Source organism: Stenella coeruleoalba, assembly GCF_951394435.1.
Source record: "Stenella coeruleoalba genome assembly, chromosome: 5".
Lineage (NCBI taxonomy): Eukaryota > Metazoa > Chordata > Mammalia > Artiodactyla > Delphinidae > Stenella > Stenella coeruleoalba.
In genome coordinates this window covers 11225978-11242479 of record NC_137150.1, presented here as the reverse complement: position 1 = coordinate 11242479, position 16502 = coordinate 11225978, and the positions used below count along the sequence as shown (strand labels likewise).

At 37.6% G+C, this 16502-nt stretch overlaps 1 protein-coding gene across 3 annotated transcripts in view; it reads left to right on the top strand.

Moving 5' to 3' along the window:
• Positions 1-16502, top strand: part of CAPN7 (calpain 7) — a 38368-nt gene that overhangs the window by 19542 nt on the left and 2324 nt on the right. For 2 of the 3 annotated variants that reach the window (XM_079922329.1, XM_079922330.1), the window contains 10 exons: positions 839-985; positions 2188-2294; positions 3421-3541; positions 7966-8110; positions 8240-8339; positions 8624-8759; positions 9354-9429; positions 12992-13137; positions 13914-13976; positions 14560-14690. In XM_079922329.1, the coding sequence (XP_079778455.1) occupies positions 839-985; positions 2188-2294; positions 3421-3541; positions 7966-8110; positions 8240-8339; positions 8624-8759; positions 9354-9429; positions 12992-13137; positions 13914-13976; positions 14560-14690 (1172 nt within the window). The remainder of the gene's footprint in view (positions 1-838; positions 986-2187; positions 2295-3420; positions 3542-7965; positions 8111-8239; positions 8340-8623; positions 8760-9353; positions 9430-12991; positions 13138-13913; positions 13977-14559; positions 14691-16502) is intronic. The other variant, XM_079922331.1, reaches the window with a different exon arrangement.

The window sequence follows — 16502 nt, the reverse complement described above, 5'->3', positions numbered from 1 at the left end:
CTGAGAAGCTGCTCTGTAGTTGAATGATAATCAAACTGTATTGTGCACAGGATCACCTGGAGAGCTTGTTAGAAGAGATTGCTGGGCCCCGTCCCTAAAGTGTCTGATTCAGTAGGTCTGCGGAGGAGGCCAGAATTTGAATATCTGACGGGTTCCTAGGCGATGATGATGATACTGTTGTCTGAGAATACCCTTTCAGAACCACTGCTCTAGCTGATTTCTTAAAAACTAAACAAAATTATTGAGGATGTGGTTTTTCTGAACTATAATTTTTAGATAACCTCTTGTTTAAAGAATCTTTCAAAATACAGTTGCATAGTTCTTCTGTTAATATTAGATCAAAATTCTTCTTATCCTCTTGTTTCCCAAATCACTCTATAATGCGAATTAGAAGCCGTATCTTTGTGGTGATTACTTCTATATTTCTCTACTATTTAAATGTAGTTTTTAGCCATAATATTTTACAACTAAACACAGCATGAATCTTTCTGCAGGTTTAGGTTAATATTGTTATTTAGCAGTGAGAAGCCCTTCTGTAATTATTTTAGATATAGTATACATTTCTAGAATTTCTAACAATTTTGCTGGTCGATCCATAACATTTAACCAACCAATTGGCTCAAAGTTAATACCTGACAGGGAGATGTCAACCTGAAGAAAGACATCACAAAACATTTTATAATTGATCAGATTCTAGAAATTTGAAACTATCATTACCTTAACAATAGGCATAGCATGCCTTTTATTTTATCAGTATGAAAGGTGTGGAGGTTTTTTGATAGAAAGGATTTTAAGGTATTTTATACCACCTAAGGAAATTAATGTTCTCTTTCTCCAGGTGATAATTGATGACCAGTTACCTGTGGATCATAAGGGAGAATTGCTGTGTTCTTACTCTAACAACAAAAGTGAATTATGGGTTTCTCTCATAGAAAAAGCATACATGAAAGTCATGGGAGGATATGATTTCCCAGGATCTAATTCAGTAAGTAATAAGAGGATCCAGGCACAGACTTTTGCTATCTGATATGACTATTTTAAGTTCAAAAGATTATAGATGATATATTTGGTTTAAATGAAAACATTATCAACCCCTGAAAAATGTTGATCAGTCACCTTATCATGGGAGTACATATTTTCTTTTGTAAGGTTATTTGCACATTGTATAGATTGGGTGTTCAGGAAAGCCTAAAGTGTATGTGTCTGGTGGGATATATGGCCAGTTAAATACAGTGTACCTTTCCAGAGAAGCCTCTGCAAATCAAAGGGATATGTCATATTGTCATCCTTGTATATTTTTTTTGATTTGTAAATTCAGGTTCAAGGAGTTTGGAGTTAGTTTTTCCCAACCTTAACACAACTTAACCTGTAAAATCAAGGTATGCGCCAGTGTCCTTTAGTTGTAAACCACTGGCCTTATGCCAGAAATTATTCAGACTAGCATGACTTTGAATTATAACACTAATGAGCCTGTTGCCTTAGAAAGGTATACACCCTTTCTTAGCCTCTTTGCTTGTCTGTGATGTGAGGATAATACTCACCTCTCAAGAACTGTAAAGATTAATTGAAGTAATATATGCAAATCACCCGTTATTCATACCTAGTTAGTATCCTTGCCTAGTACCCAGCCTCCTTCATCCTTCTGGTTCTTATAATGATAGTCCAAGAATGTATAGTTCATAGTTAAAGGTAATAGGATGTTAAAATTTCTTCCCGGCCTCCATGTTCAGTTGCTCTGTCCTTCAAATATTTTTAGTTTAGCTTTCTAATCCATTGCCTGTTGATTTACCCAGTCAGCTTAAAGAGAGAAGGAATGAGCATATATGTAAAATGTTAGGAAAGGTGACTGTCATATTGTAAAAACTCAGTAAATGGTGAGTGACTGTCATCATCATCATCAAAGCAGTTTTTTCTGTTAAACATTTTGAGTTTTCATCATATTTATCAGTAAAACAATTCTTTGAATTCAGGAAAAGCAGCAGAGATTGTAAGAAGAGAGGCTTGTGCTTAAATCCAGGTAGGAATTTGAGTTAAATAAGAGATTTATTACTGGTAGAGAACAACTTACTACCTTCTGATTTATTTCTATCAGAATCATCATATCAGATCAATGAGATTTAATAGCTACCCTGGGGATTTATTTATGAGCTTGAAAACCACGTTGGCAGTCCTGTGTTTATGTTGCAGAATATTGATCTTCATGCACTGACTGGATGGATACCAGAAAGGATCGCCATGCATTCAGACAGCCAGACTTTCAGTAAGGATAATTCTTTCCGAATGCTTTATCAAAGGTAAACATTTCTCTGTCTCTGTCTTTTGTACTAAAAGAGGCTATTTAGAAACTTCATGTTGGGACTTCCCTGGAGGCGCAGTGGTTAAGAATCTGCCTGCCAATGCAGGGGACACGGGTTCGATCCCTGGTCCGGGAATATCCCACATGCTGCAGAGCAACTAAGCCCATGCGTCACGACTACTGAGCCTGCGCTCTAGAGCCCACGAGCCACAACTACTGAAGCCCGCATGCCTAGAGCCCATGCTCCGCAAAAAAAAAGCCACCGCAATGAGAAGCCCACACACCACAACAAAGGGTAGCCCCCACTCACCGCAACTAGAAAAACCCTGCACGCAGCAACGAAGACCCAACTCAGCCAAAAATAAATTTAAAAAAATAATAAATTTATTTAAAAATTAAAAAAATAAAAACTTCATGTCTTATTTAGAGTGGATATTGCAGAGGCTGTCATTTTCAGTTACTAGGGACGTTGTGTTTTTAAAATAGACTTCACTTTATGCACTCGGTCCAGCCAGCCCTCAGTCATCCTCACTGATGCTTACAGTTAATCCAGATGGTAGATAATCCAAACATTTGAGTCTAGAATATGTAATTTTGTACTTCCTGAGTACTTACCAATTTGAGGGAAGGTGGGAAGAGCAAAGGGTGAGAACACAAAGAGGAAGATAGCTTAAGCCTTAAATGGATAATGCACATGAAGAGCTGGAAAACTGTCTGTACAATAATACACATTCAGTACTGAAACCAGAAAGCTCACTGATTGGATGAATAAAAGGGTGTGGCTTTGGGAAAAATACATTTGGTATTTCACATCTTCACCTTTATTTGTAAATCATTTGAAAATTTAGCACTTATTTGCCTTCATTGATCGGTTTCTACCTGAGAATTAAGTTGTCTAAAACTGGGAGGGAAAAGAAAGAAATGTGATAGTTTTTTTGATTTGCTGTAAAATAGAAATGTACTTGTTACAAGTTCTCTGGGGGCTGTTGGGAACAGCCCATTTTAGAAAAGATTTCCACTTTGTGGAGATTTTCATGTAAACCATGAGGCTAAAGGAAAGATGGTGTGATCTGAGAGTACAGATGTGTTTTCCTTTGATTATTGGTCTGTTGGGTCCATTCCAGGTTTCACAAAGGGGACGTCCTCATCACCGCATCCACTGGAGTGATGACTGAAGCTGAAGGCGAGAGGTGGGGCCTGGTTCCCACACACGCATACGCCGTGTTGGACATCAGGGAGTTCAAGGTTTTGCCTTACATTTGTTTCCCTTATTTTTCTTGTGTGTTAGTAAGACATTGCAAGGATTCCAAGTGATACATGAGCCTTTTAAATACTGACAGATCAAGGTTTAGGCCAAGTTTTAAAATCATTCCACCTATTACATTAAACAACTTGACCTCTACCATTGGAAATTATGAATAAAAAGATGGGAAGTGTAATGACAGTAGCAGCCCAGATATTGATGACAGAACAGGAACATTGTATGCCTCTTTTTTTTCTCATAGAAGTAGCAGGGTCCAAGTGAAAACATGTCCCTCAAGGTTCTGGGCTGTCTGTTGGCGGTGGGGGTCAATCGCAGTGTCAGGCTATAGAGCGTAGTAGACATTCAGTGAATAGCTGTGCACGGACGAAAAATACGAGGATACCTATGAATAGGAAACATGCCAGTGGGTTTGCAAGTGTTTTCCTAACAGCCCTTGCATGCTATGAGGCTTTTTTCAGACCCTTTTTCTGTGTGTGGGTGTTGGCACGGTTGACTTCATTACTTCTCATGTTATTGATTAGTTATTTTTCACTGAAAAATAGATCTGTTCTATGGATTAGAAGATACAAAAATTATTAAGGAAGGACTCTTTTTCCCTGATGGTATAGAAACTGAGCTGTCTAGTTACTGGAAAGTTTAACTAGCAGTGTATTCCAGTTTCTTCTGTTTAAACTTATAGAAAGAAATAGTGATTAATCAGCAAGAACAGAGTACTACTGTGTATTAATTAGTCTGATTTTCTTATGTGGCACATGGAACTGTATGAATTACAAAGGCAATTGGGACCTGCTGCAACATTTAAGAATTTATAGTCTCAAAGCTTTCTAAATCAGCCCCCATTGTGATGCCTCCAAACATTCTGTGTAGAATTGTCTCTTCCTTTTAAAGTGGAATAAATATTGACTACATAAAGCAAAAAATATAAAAATTTATGTGAAATTGAATAAGCTGAGAGGTTTGTGTTTGTTTCAGGAATGTAGTTTGCCACAAACACCAATTAAAACATTGTGGGGGGAGACGCAAGAGGGAAGAGATATGGGAACATATGTATATGTATAACTGATTCACTTTGTTATAAAGCAGAAACTAACACACCATTGTAAAGCAATTATACCCCAATAAAGATATTTAAGAAAAGAAAAAAAAAAATTGGGGGGCTTCCCTGGTGGCGCAGTGGTTGAGAGTCCGCCTGCCAATGCAGGGGACATGGGTTCGTGCCCCAGTCCGGAAAGATCCCACATGCCGCGGAGCGGCTGGGCCTGTGAGCCATGGCCGCTGAGCCTGCGCGTCCGGAGCCTGTGCTCCGCAACGGGAGAGGCCACAACAGTGAGAGGCCCGCGTACCGCAAAAAAAAAAACATTGGGAATAACAGTTGCTATTATTTAGTAACAATTTTATTGTTAGAACATCCTTTGAGATAGGTGTTAATGAATATGTCTGGCAAGAGATTTAAATTTAGATAATGAAACAGTCAATATGAAAGTAAGCTTGAATATGAGGAATATTTCTCTAAAGATGTATCATTTACTTCAAGTAATAAGACTATTATGATTGTTCACGGGAAACTAGAAAAACAACATATTTAAGAGAAAAATAGGTACCGGTGGTTTGACTTGAAAACAAAACATTAAAAAGTTGTTAAATTTCAGTAAAGTAAACATTTCAAATAATAGCCTTGTTGAAAATCAGTCAAGGGCTTCCCTGGTGGCGCAGTGGTTGAGAGTCCGCCTGCCAGTGCAGGGGACACGGGTTCATGCCCCGGTCCGGGAAGATCCCACACGCTGTGGGGCGGCTGGGCCTGTGAGCCATGACCGCTGAGCCTGCGCGTCCGGAGCCTGTGCTCCGCAACGGGAGAGGCCACAACAGTGAGAGGCCCGCGTACCGCTAAAGAAAAAAAAAAAAAAAAACAGAAACAAAAAAATCAGTTAACATTGTTTACACAGTATCAATCCCATGTGTCAGTTATTCTGTAATGATTAAGGCTGCCTGTTTTTTATACATTTTATTTTTTATTTTAAATTGAGGTATGATAGATGTACAATACTGCATTAGATCCAGGTGCACAGCATAGTGATGTGATATTTCTATATGTTATAAAATAATCACCCCAAATAAGTCACCATCTGTCACCATACGAAGTTATTACAATATTATTGACTGTATTCCCAGTGCTGAACATTTCATCCCCATGACTCATTTATTTTGTAGCTGGAAGTTTCTGCCTCTTAATCTCCCTCGCTTATTTTACTCTTTCCCCCCCAGCCTATTCCCTCTGGCAACTGCCTGTTTTTACTCTGTATCTATGAGTCTGTTTCTGTTTTGTTATGTTTGTTCATTTGTTTTGTTTTTTTAGATTCCACACATAAGTGAAATCATATGGTATTTATCTTTCTCTAACATTGCACTTAGCATAATACCCTTTAGGTCCATCCATGTAGTTGCAAATGGCAAGAATTCATTCTTTTTTATGGCTAACATTTCATTGTATATATGTATACCAAATTTCTTTATCCATTTATCCATCAGTGGACACATAGGTTGTTTCCATATCTTGGCTCTTGTATATGATGATGCAGTGAACATTGGTGTGGGTATGTCTTTTTTGGATTAGTGTTTTTGTTTTCTGTGGACAGATACCCAGAAGTGGAATTACTTGATCATATGACAGTTCTGTTTTTAATTTTTTGAGGAATCTCCATATTGTTTTCATAATGGCTGGACCCAATTTACATTCCCACCAAAAGTGCCCTTGAATGTCAGTGATACCTGGAACCTGCTTCTGAAAAGCTTAGCGGCAATTTCCTCTCCTTCATATGTATACTCCTTCCGTTAAGAAGTGATAGATTCCTGAAATAAGGAGATTTCCTGCTCATGTGGAAATAGGTTTTATGAAAAGAAAGGAGTTAGAGTTCAATGTTTGTTGGCTGATGCGTGGCAGGGGCAGGGTGAGGCACAAGTGGTGTAGAAGAGATTGAGAACAGAAATTGTATTAATGAGATTCTAGGGAGTATGGCCTGAGAGTAATTAGTCTGGCTTAACGTCCAGAAATCACATCTTCCCCAGGCCCTGTTTTGCCACATTTGAAATAGCAAAGGAATGTGTTTTTTTCCAAATGTCTTCCAAATAGTTTGATTTGTGACATCATTAGAAAAAGACCACAATTTTCTAAGTTGACTCCTTGAAATAAGACACATCTTTTGGATTTACAGGTTCTTTTGTTTTTCTGAATTAATGTAATCAACTCTGTAGACATGCCCAGTATTTACTGAGCGCATACTGTGTTCCATAAACTCAGTGGAGACGTCTGAAAAGGATAATAGTGTTACCATTTCAAGGAGTTTATAGTCGCATTGGGGAGACAAGACTCCTGCATTTGCACAAGTAGGAAACGATATAAGATAGGATATTATTTGTTGTAAACTAACGTAATACAGATTGTTAGCACTGTGAACTTTAAAGGAGAGGTAGTAATTAAAATGCGAAGGAAGTTGCTGAGTGCTAGAAACTTTGCATATGTTACTCCATTTAATCTTCACAACAGCTCAGAGACAGTAATGACCAACCAAGGCCCATAAAGCCGATAAACAGTAGAGCTGGAATTTGGTCCCATTTCATTATGACTCCAGAGTTCGTGTTCTTTTCATTGCTCCAGTCTTCACTGAGAGACAGTGGAGCGAAGCTAAAGAGGATCTGAAAAGAAGAGTAGTTAAAAGGGATCAGAGAGCGCCTTCCAGAAACAGGAGCAGTGTGAGCAAAGGCATTTAGAGGTGAAATTGGATAAGGATCATTTGTGGGATTGTGAGAGGAAGGACACGATTCTCTAAGGCAGGGCAGCCCAGTAGAACTTCCTGTGATGATGACAGTGTTCTGTGTCTGTGCTGTGCGATGCATCAGCTACTAGTACATTTGGTCCTTGAACTCTTGAAATGTGGCGACTGTGACGAAGGAACTGATTTGTAAACTGAATTAAATGATACCAATAAAAAAAAAAAATAAAAAAAAAAAATGATACCAATTTTTTTTTTCTTTTTTTGGCTGCGCCATGAGGCATGAGGGATCTTAGTTCCCCAGCCAGGGATCAGATTTGTGCCCCCTGCATTGAGAACTCGGAGTCTTAACCCCTGGACTGCCGGGGAAGTCCCGATTTAGTTATAATATAACTAATCACGTGTGATTAGCGGCTACATATGGACAGCATAGCTCTAGGGATAGGTAGCCATTTATGGTTTTTGATCAGATATGGGATTCGGGGAAGTATTGATTAAAGAATAGTAATTTCAGATTTATTTGTAGGGAAAAGAATGGATAAGTATTCAAATTGCATCCTCGCTTGGAGAATGATATAACTAATAAAAATATGGTAAAACTGTTTTGCAACTTCATTACCTCCTGGTTTTTTAAATAGGGGCTACGATTTATCCAACTGAAAAATCCTTGGAGTCATTTACGTTGGAAAGGAAGATATAGTGAAAACGATGTAAAAAACTGGACCCCAGAGTTGCAAAAGTGTTTAAACTTTGATCCTCGAACAGCTCAGAAAATAGACAATGGTACCTATATTTTTAATTTAATAATATTTGATCTTTAAATAAATAACATGCTTTAACAGTGTGAAATGTACTTAACTGACAAGTCATTAAGATTTTTTTTTTAGACTAACAAAGACATCTGATTTTCAGGAATATTTTGGATCTCATGGGATGATCTCTGCCAGTATTATGATGTGATTTATTTGAGTTGGAATCCAGGTCTTTTTAAAGAATCAACATGTATTCACAGGTAACTTTTTTTGCACATTTCAGAATATGCTTTATAGTAGTCTCCCTTTTTTCATTTAAAATGAAATTATTTGGGAAGACTAGTATTCTCTCTTTTTGTCAGACCCACAGATGACTATCGTGTAATAGTTATTATCCTTGTATGCTTCTTGGTTATGCCAAAAATTTAAAAAACAAGAAAACCCGATAACCTAATTGTGTTTGAAACACAAAACAAAAATAGTATTTCAGTTTAGCTCTATGAGAAATTTCATTACTACTTTCTTTGTTGATTTTGTCCTTTAGCACTTGGGATGCTAAGCAAGGACCTGTGAAAGATGCCTATAGCCTGGCCAACAATCCCCAGTACAAGTTGGAGGTGCAGTGTCCACAAGGGGGCGCTGCGGTTTGGGTTTTGCTTAGTAGACACATAACAGACAAGGTACTGATACCCTTCTTATATCCCATACAGAAATTCTTTTAAATATAATTAGACCATTGTGAGCAAGATATGTAACTTGATCACCAGCCTGTTTCATTTATATAGGTGGCTTGAAAATAGTGTTTACTTAGATAAATGAATATTTTCCTCAAAGGAAATTGGTCATTTATAATTATACACTTAAAATCTCGTTCAAAAATCATCTATGAAGAAAAATATGAGGGAGTTTATTCTTTCTAGAGAGGGTTTTAGTGTTGATTCTATATGCTTAGATCTTAACAATATTAACATAAAAATATGCCAAAGAGGGTTTGGAAATGTTGATTCATTGGGCCTGATTTTGTAAAGGGTAACCATGATTTTAATGGCTTTAGAGTGGTTTTTTTAGTATCTTGCTTCGTACAATATGGTCATCTATTGAAATGACAGTTTAATTCAGAAAAATGACATTTTTTAATAACACTAAATAGAAATGCTCTTAAACTTAGAAATAATCTCCTTCCCCTCCCCTCCCCACCTCCATACACGAACACACACACACAGGAGCATTTTGAGCCCATTTTCCTAACCATATCGGATTCTTTGTGCTTTTAGGATGATTTCGCAAATAATCGAGAATTTATCACAATGGTTGTATACAAGACTGATGGGAAAAAAGTTTATTACCCAGGTATGTTTAGTAAACAGACATTCAAACAAACATTCAAATTCTATTTGTGTGATTAATTTGAAAATGAAAAATTTTATGTAGATGATATGCAGAAATTAATAATTATGCTGATAGACTAATAGAAACTACTCAAACAGATGGGTAGGTATTTATGCTACTTGTGTGTTTTGTTTTGATTTATTTTTAATTTAGACACCTCAGGAATTTGGGATTTCTACACTCTTGCACATTGCTGTCAGAGCTTTATTTCTGAAATTTAAATCCTATCTTTTTTCCCTGATCAAAAATTCTGTGGTTTTCCATGGACTCTTGGATAAAATCCAAGCTCTTCAGCTTGATGTCTAAGGCTTTTTATATTCCGCCTTCACCTCGCTGTCCCCCTTTATCTCATGCCCCAGCATTTCACAGTGGGTCTGGCTTCTCCTGAACACACCATGCCCTTGTTGCCCCTGTTTTCACACAGTTTCTTCTGCCGAGAGTCTCTTCTACCTGCCCTCTGCCCACATATTTCTTTTACCCTATTCTGTGTAATGAATGTGGTTAAGATCCAGTTTATGTTATTTTCTCTGTGTTAACCTTCCTACCAGGCAAAGTAAATCTTTCCCTAAGGCATTAACATACTGGGTTGAGACCATTTTACTTTCACATTAAACAAAAATTTTTTAGCACTTCATGATAGGAGCTGTTAGTTTATGTTCTAGTTTGGGAGACAAACAATAAGAAAAAAAAAGACCTGATAGTGACACATATTTGTAAAGAAATGCATAGGGTCACATTGGTTACTTTGGTTGGGTGGCCATGGAAAGCCTCTTTAAGAAGGGATAAGAGGAACTCCAAATCACGAACAGGAGTCATGCAAAGAAGTAGAGGAAAAAGCATTAGAAGTAGAGGTAAAAAGCATTATAAGCAGAGGGAACAGCAAGTGCAAGGACCCTAAAATGAGGGAAAGATAGGTGTTTTCTGGTAACAGAAGAAAGGCCAGGAGGCCTGGGCAGTGTGGTATCACAGAAATGGTCAGAGGTATGCAGGCTTAGATCACAGGAGGTCTATCAGCCCAGGAAAGGGTTTGGATTTTGCTCTAAGTGCGATGGGAAATCTTTGGAGGGTCTTAATCAGGAAAATGGCATTATCTGATTTTTTTTTTTAAGAAAATTCTCTGTAGAATATATTGGAGGGGACAAAAAATGGAAGCAGAGAACCCAGTTAGGTGATTTTATTTATGTGAGAAGTGACGGTGGTTTGAACTGAGGGTGCTAAAGTGGAGATGGAGAGTGGACAGATTTGGGCTTGGTTAGGGTTGTCAGGACTTGGGTTAATGTGTGGTCAAAGAGGAGTCAAGGATGATTCCTGTGTTTTGGGCTTGAGCCATAGAAAGGTGTAACATTGACTGAGATGTAAATGTTGGTGGGAGCAGGGGAGGGAGCAGAATTGTTGTGGAGTAAAATCAAAAGTTAATTTTTGGTTTTGTTAAATTTGAGATCCCTGTTAGCTCTCCAAGTGAAGGTGCCAAGTAGGCAGTTGGGGTTTTGAGCAGAATTCTGGGACAAGGGTAGGGCCGCAGGTACAGACGGAGGAGTCGGGATAAGGAAAGCGTTTGAAGGTAGGACTGTATATAAATCACCTACGGAGAGAGTTGTAGGTTCAGAGACAAACACCCAGCACCTGGTCCTTGGACTCTGGCATCTTACGGTTGAGCAGAGGGCAAGTTACCACAGAAGAATTTGAACAGAGTACCTGACGAGACAGAGTAAGGTTTCATATAACCCAAGGGAAGAAAAGACTCCATGCAGGAAAGAGTGGACATCTCCACCCATTGCTATTTCTGAGGTCCAGTGAGATTAGGCTAGAGAAGAGACTGTTGGACCTAGTGCCCTGGCAGCATCTTTGACCTTGACAAGAACAGAGTTGGCAAGAGGTGGGCTGGAAGCCCAGGTGGAGTAGATTGAGGAGGGCCTGAGGTAAGGAAGCAGTCACTGACCGTTCTTTCAAGAAGGCTGTGCAGAGAAATGGGCACTGATGGGAGAGATGGGATCAAAAGTGGTTTTGTCCAGTTTCGTTTTGCTTGATCATAGGAAAACATGGCCTTCTTCCCCATTATGCTGCATTGAGGGTATCCCAAGGTTTTCTGGCATGTGCATGGCACACGGTAGGTCCAATGATAAATGTCAAGTTAAACTAGCTAAATTTTCCATTTTTCACGTTGGTCATTATATAACCAAAACACAAATTTTGTGAGTATATTCTGAGCATTAACATGTTACATGGCTTTTGAATTTCAAACACCTTGTTACCCTTTGTACTTGGATTTTTAAAAAAACAATGCTTCCTCTCTTACACATAGTGACTTTGCCATTTCAGGATACTTTCTGGTTTCTAGTTTTATTTTCATCACAATACTCTGAGGTAAATCAGACCGTTCTCCATCTGACAGGAGAGTAAACTGAGACGTAGGTCACACCTTTCAGGACCACAGACGTGCCCATTCTTTTCCCCTTCACACTAGATCGCACCACCTCTAAGCTTGAGAGACTTATTACCTGTTTGAGATACTAAAATTTTTTCTACGAATTGCTTTATAAATATCCATTGTGCCTAAATAACCTCAGTGATATAGTATTGATCTTAAATGACTTCATTGACATGCATGAAATGATTTTATTGTTTCAGCCTTAATTCATGAGCCTGTGAAAGGATATGACAGGCAGCATTGTGTGTGATAGCAAAATATTGGAAATAATCCAAATCTCCACATTGTCTGAATAACTAGATGGGGGAGTATAGATAAAATAGGTCCTAGTCATATGATGGCATACAATACTGTACACATTGATTTAAAAGGAATAAACTATCTGTGTAGATCAACATGGATCTCAAAAACTTCAGTGAAAAATGAAAGATAAGACATATACTGTCTGTTTTTTTAGATACATGCTCGTGTGTGTGTGTGTGTGTGTGTGTGTGTGTGAGAGAGAGAGAGAGAGAGAGAGAGAGAGAGAGAGAGAGGGAAAGTCTGAAAGGATGCCCATCAAATCCATCAGAGTGGAATGGAAAATTAACGGTGGTGGTTAAAAGGAACTTTGCTAGTATGACAAAAAATATGTTAATTTAATTCTGAGTGGTGGGAAATAGATATGTTTATATATGTAAACGTATATATGTTTACTTTTATATATATGTTTATATATATATATAAACATATATATATGTTTACTTCTTTGTATCTTTTTAAAAAATTTTCCTTAACAGAAAAAAAGTTAATCTTGATTTTAAAATCCTCTACCAGGAGAGAAAAATAAAACATAGGGCAAATAGCAGGGATTATCATAACCTCATTGGATGTATTCCAAAAGATCTCTTTTTACTTATTAGAAACTATTTCATTTTAAAGTTTTAAATTGCTTAATTGTAAAGTTTTAAATTGAAATTTAATTCTTTAGTACATTATATTTTAAAGATGAATTAATTAAGGGGATGTCCATCCATTTAATTATTTTTCCTACATCAACCATAAAACTTAAAAACTAAAGTCCTGTCTTCTGTAAACCTACTTGTTTATTTGCAGCTGACCCACCTCCGTACATTGATGGGATTCGAATTAACAGCCCTCATTATTTAACTAAGATAAAGCTAACCACACCTGGGACCCATACCTTTACATTAGTGGTTTCTCAGTATGAAAAACAGAACACAATCCATTACACAGTCCGGGTAAGTAAACCAACATGACAGAACAATAATAGAAAGTACATAACGTCTCTGCTTTGTAAGTGGGATTATCTACAAAAAAGGTTATTTATAAAGATTAATCTATATATTGTTGAGTGTGTGTTTATCTGTATAACAATTCAGTATTAAATTATGATGATGCTTCATGCGGAAAATAATGCTTTTGAATGGTAAAATTTTTATTTTGAATAACATTTTGACTGAACATTTTAGTTTTTAGAGTAGTAGTTTAGTCCTGAGGTAATTTGGTATGTTGGACTAATAAATTCACAGAGCAATAAAAGCTCCTTTAGTCTATATAATACTTTTATTGAATTAAAAAAGAAGACCTTGAACTTAGTGAAAGGAAATCGATTGCCTATAAACATGTCTCTCAGATAGCTGGGAAGGTCATCGTAATTTTGTTCTGCATAGATTTGTTTGTCGTAGATCAGTCAAGAAGCTCAATTTGAATAGATTTTTAGTGACGAAAGGGACTTTGGGAGCTGCTTTCACCCCTTCATTCTTCACATGTAGAAGCCAAGGCCTAGGCAGATTGTGGTATGTCCTGAGTCATACAGTTAGCAGCAGACAGAGCCTTAGCCGCCCAACCCGCAGTTGTTTATTCCTGCCCTGATGCCAGGCTGCCTACAGAATCAGGACTATTATATATGCCAACTAATTTCTTAGTCTTCCAAAACATTCTTTCATCACTTTAGTGTTTTTATAAGCATAAATTTTATCACTATAATAATTTTCTTTTTTTTTTTTAACTCTAGGTATACTCAGCATGCAGCTTTACTTTTTCAAAGATTCCTTCACCATATACCATATCAAAGCAGGTAAGAGAATTTTTTCTCTGGGTCATAATCTCATCGAAATCTTAGAATTCCCTTTCCTTTTTCTCCTTTTCTCATTTTTTTTTTTCATGTTTAACAATTTCTTACAAAGTAAAAACATTCTGGGACTTGACAGGACTACAAGGGAAATGTAAGTAGTCTCCAGTCTGGGTTGGAATACAAGCTCTTCAGTGAGCACCGTTAAGTGATTCTGTGGGAAAAAAATTCAGAGGAGGAAGACTAATGCAAACCTTGGTCAGTAGGGAAGGCCGTAAGCAGAATTTGAGATCGACTCTGCAGGGCGGGCTGGACGTGTGGAAGAGGATTTTAGGGAGAATTCTTGGCAGGGCAGACTTGAAGGCTGAGAGTTGGAGACAGGGCTGAGAGTAGCAAAGTAGCCGGGCTGCCTTGGAGAGGGATGCTGGCTGCTGGTGGCAATAAAGCCTGGAGAGAGAGGATGCAGCCACGGTGGAGAGTTGCTTTTTTTCTCCTTTGTCTTTTTTTTTTAAGGCACAAAGGAATTTTGTCTTTTAAATAGAATTATAGAATGTGAAGTTTTGTTAATACAAAAGCTTTGTTTTATTAGATTAATGGAAAGTGGAGTGGTCAGAGTGCCGGAGGATGTGGAAATTTCCAAGAGACTCACAAAAATAACCCCATTTACCAATTCCATATAGAGAAGACTGGGCCACTACTGATCGAGCTAAGAGGACCAAGGTTTGTGATAAATAACTTTCTTAAATTAATAATGTTATATTAAAAATGAGTTTAGTGGAACCGAATAGGGTTTTGAAATATATATATGTGTGGACACTTAATTTATGATTAAAGAGGAGTGAGGAAAGGGCACCATTCAATAATGGTGCTGGAATAATTAATATCCACTTACCAAAAAGGTGATTAGACCCCTGTCTCACACCCAATCTAAAAATCAATTCCAGGTGGATTACTAATACAGGAGATGAGAACCTCAGGATAAGGAAAGACTTAAGACACAAAGAACACATAAAAAGATTTGTAAATATCCTACATTAGTAAGGAAAAGTCTGCAGTTTTTTTGTGTGTTTTTTTTTTTGGCTACGTCAGGTCTTAGTTGAGGCACACGGGATCTTTGTTGAGGCATGTGGGATCTTTCGTTGCGGCGCATGGGCTTCTCTGTAGTTGCGGCGTGCAGGTTTTCTCTTCTCTAGTTGTGGCGCGCAGGCTCCAGGGCTCATGGGCTCTGTGGTTTGCGGCACACAGGCTCTCTAGTTGAGGCACACGTGCTCAGTAGTTGTGGCATGTGGCCTTAGTTGCCCGGCGGCATGTGGGATCTTAGTTCCCTGACCAGGGATCAAACCCATGTCCCCTGCATTGTTAGGCGGATTCTTTACCATTGGACCACCAGGGAAGTCCCAAGTCTGCAGTTTTTAAAAAATAAAAACAAACAAAAACTTGAATAGGCATGTCATAAGAGAAATAATCCAAATGGCCAATAAATTGTGTAAGCCCAAAATTAGAAAAGCCAGTGTTCATCAGTGGCATTTAAGATTATAAAACAGTTACACAGTAATAGAGTCCGCCATAACAATGAAAATAAATTACAGCTCCCCACAGCATGGGTAAGTCTTGGGAGCAAGGATGAGCGACAGAAGCCACATAACAGGATATGTGACTGTTTACCTGTTCTTGACTTCCACTTGTATGAAGTCAAGAACAGGTAAAACTAAACTGTTGTTGAAGGATGCACACTTACGTAGTCAGACTATAGACAAAGCAGGAAAGTGATGACCAGGCAAGTTAGCTCTGGGGGACAGAGGCGGTGATCAAAAGGGAGCACACAGGGACTTCTGCAGTGCTGAGAGGGTTTTGTTGACTGAGGTGGGGGTAACCCAGGTGTCTGTTCACTTTATGAATTATTTGTTAAGCTGATATTTATTTTATGTGCACTGTGTTATATTTCACAATTTTAAAAGGTTTAAAAAATACAGAGAATACAAATAAAAATAGTACTAGCTTCTAAATAAAACTAGGCTTAACTTTGCCTTCCTGTAATTATAGACTATTTCAAAAGAAACTTACAATCCTTTAGATAAGACTAAGCTATTTTTCCACGTCATTTTAAAAGCCTTTACCAGTTTGATAAGTGAAATAAGGTACCTAATTGCCCTTTTGTATTTCATTACCATGTAGCTTGAATATGGAAAAATGTTTATTGACGATGTGTATTTTTTCCTTTATTCATATATTTATTCATGTCTTTTGACCATTTTTCTGTTGGACTTGTCACGTTTTTCTTAATTGTAAGCGTGAATAAGGGTATGTATGTAAAGGTATTAACTCCTTCACATATTTGCAGGTATTTTTCCCAGATTAATTTTTTTTCTCACATAGAAAAAAATGTTTCTTTATAATCAGATCTGTTTCTTTTGGTTTATTTTGCTGTGGGCAGGAACTCTCACCCTAATATCAAATAAATTTTTACCGTATTTTTTTCTAGTTCTTTTATGGTTTTATTTTTTACATTATTTGTTTCAAGTCCATGTGGAA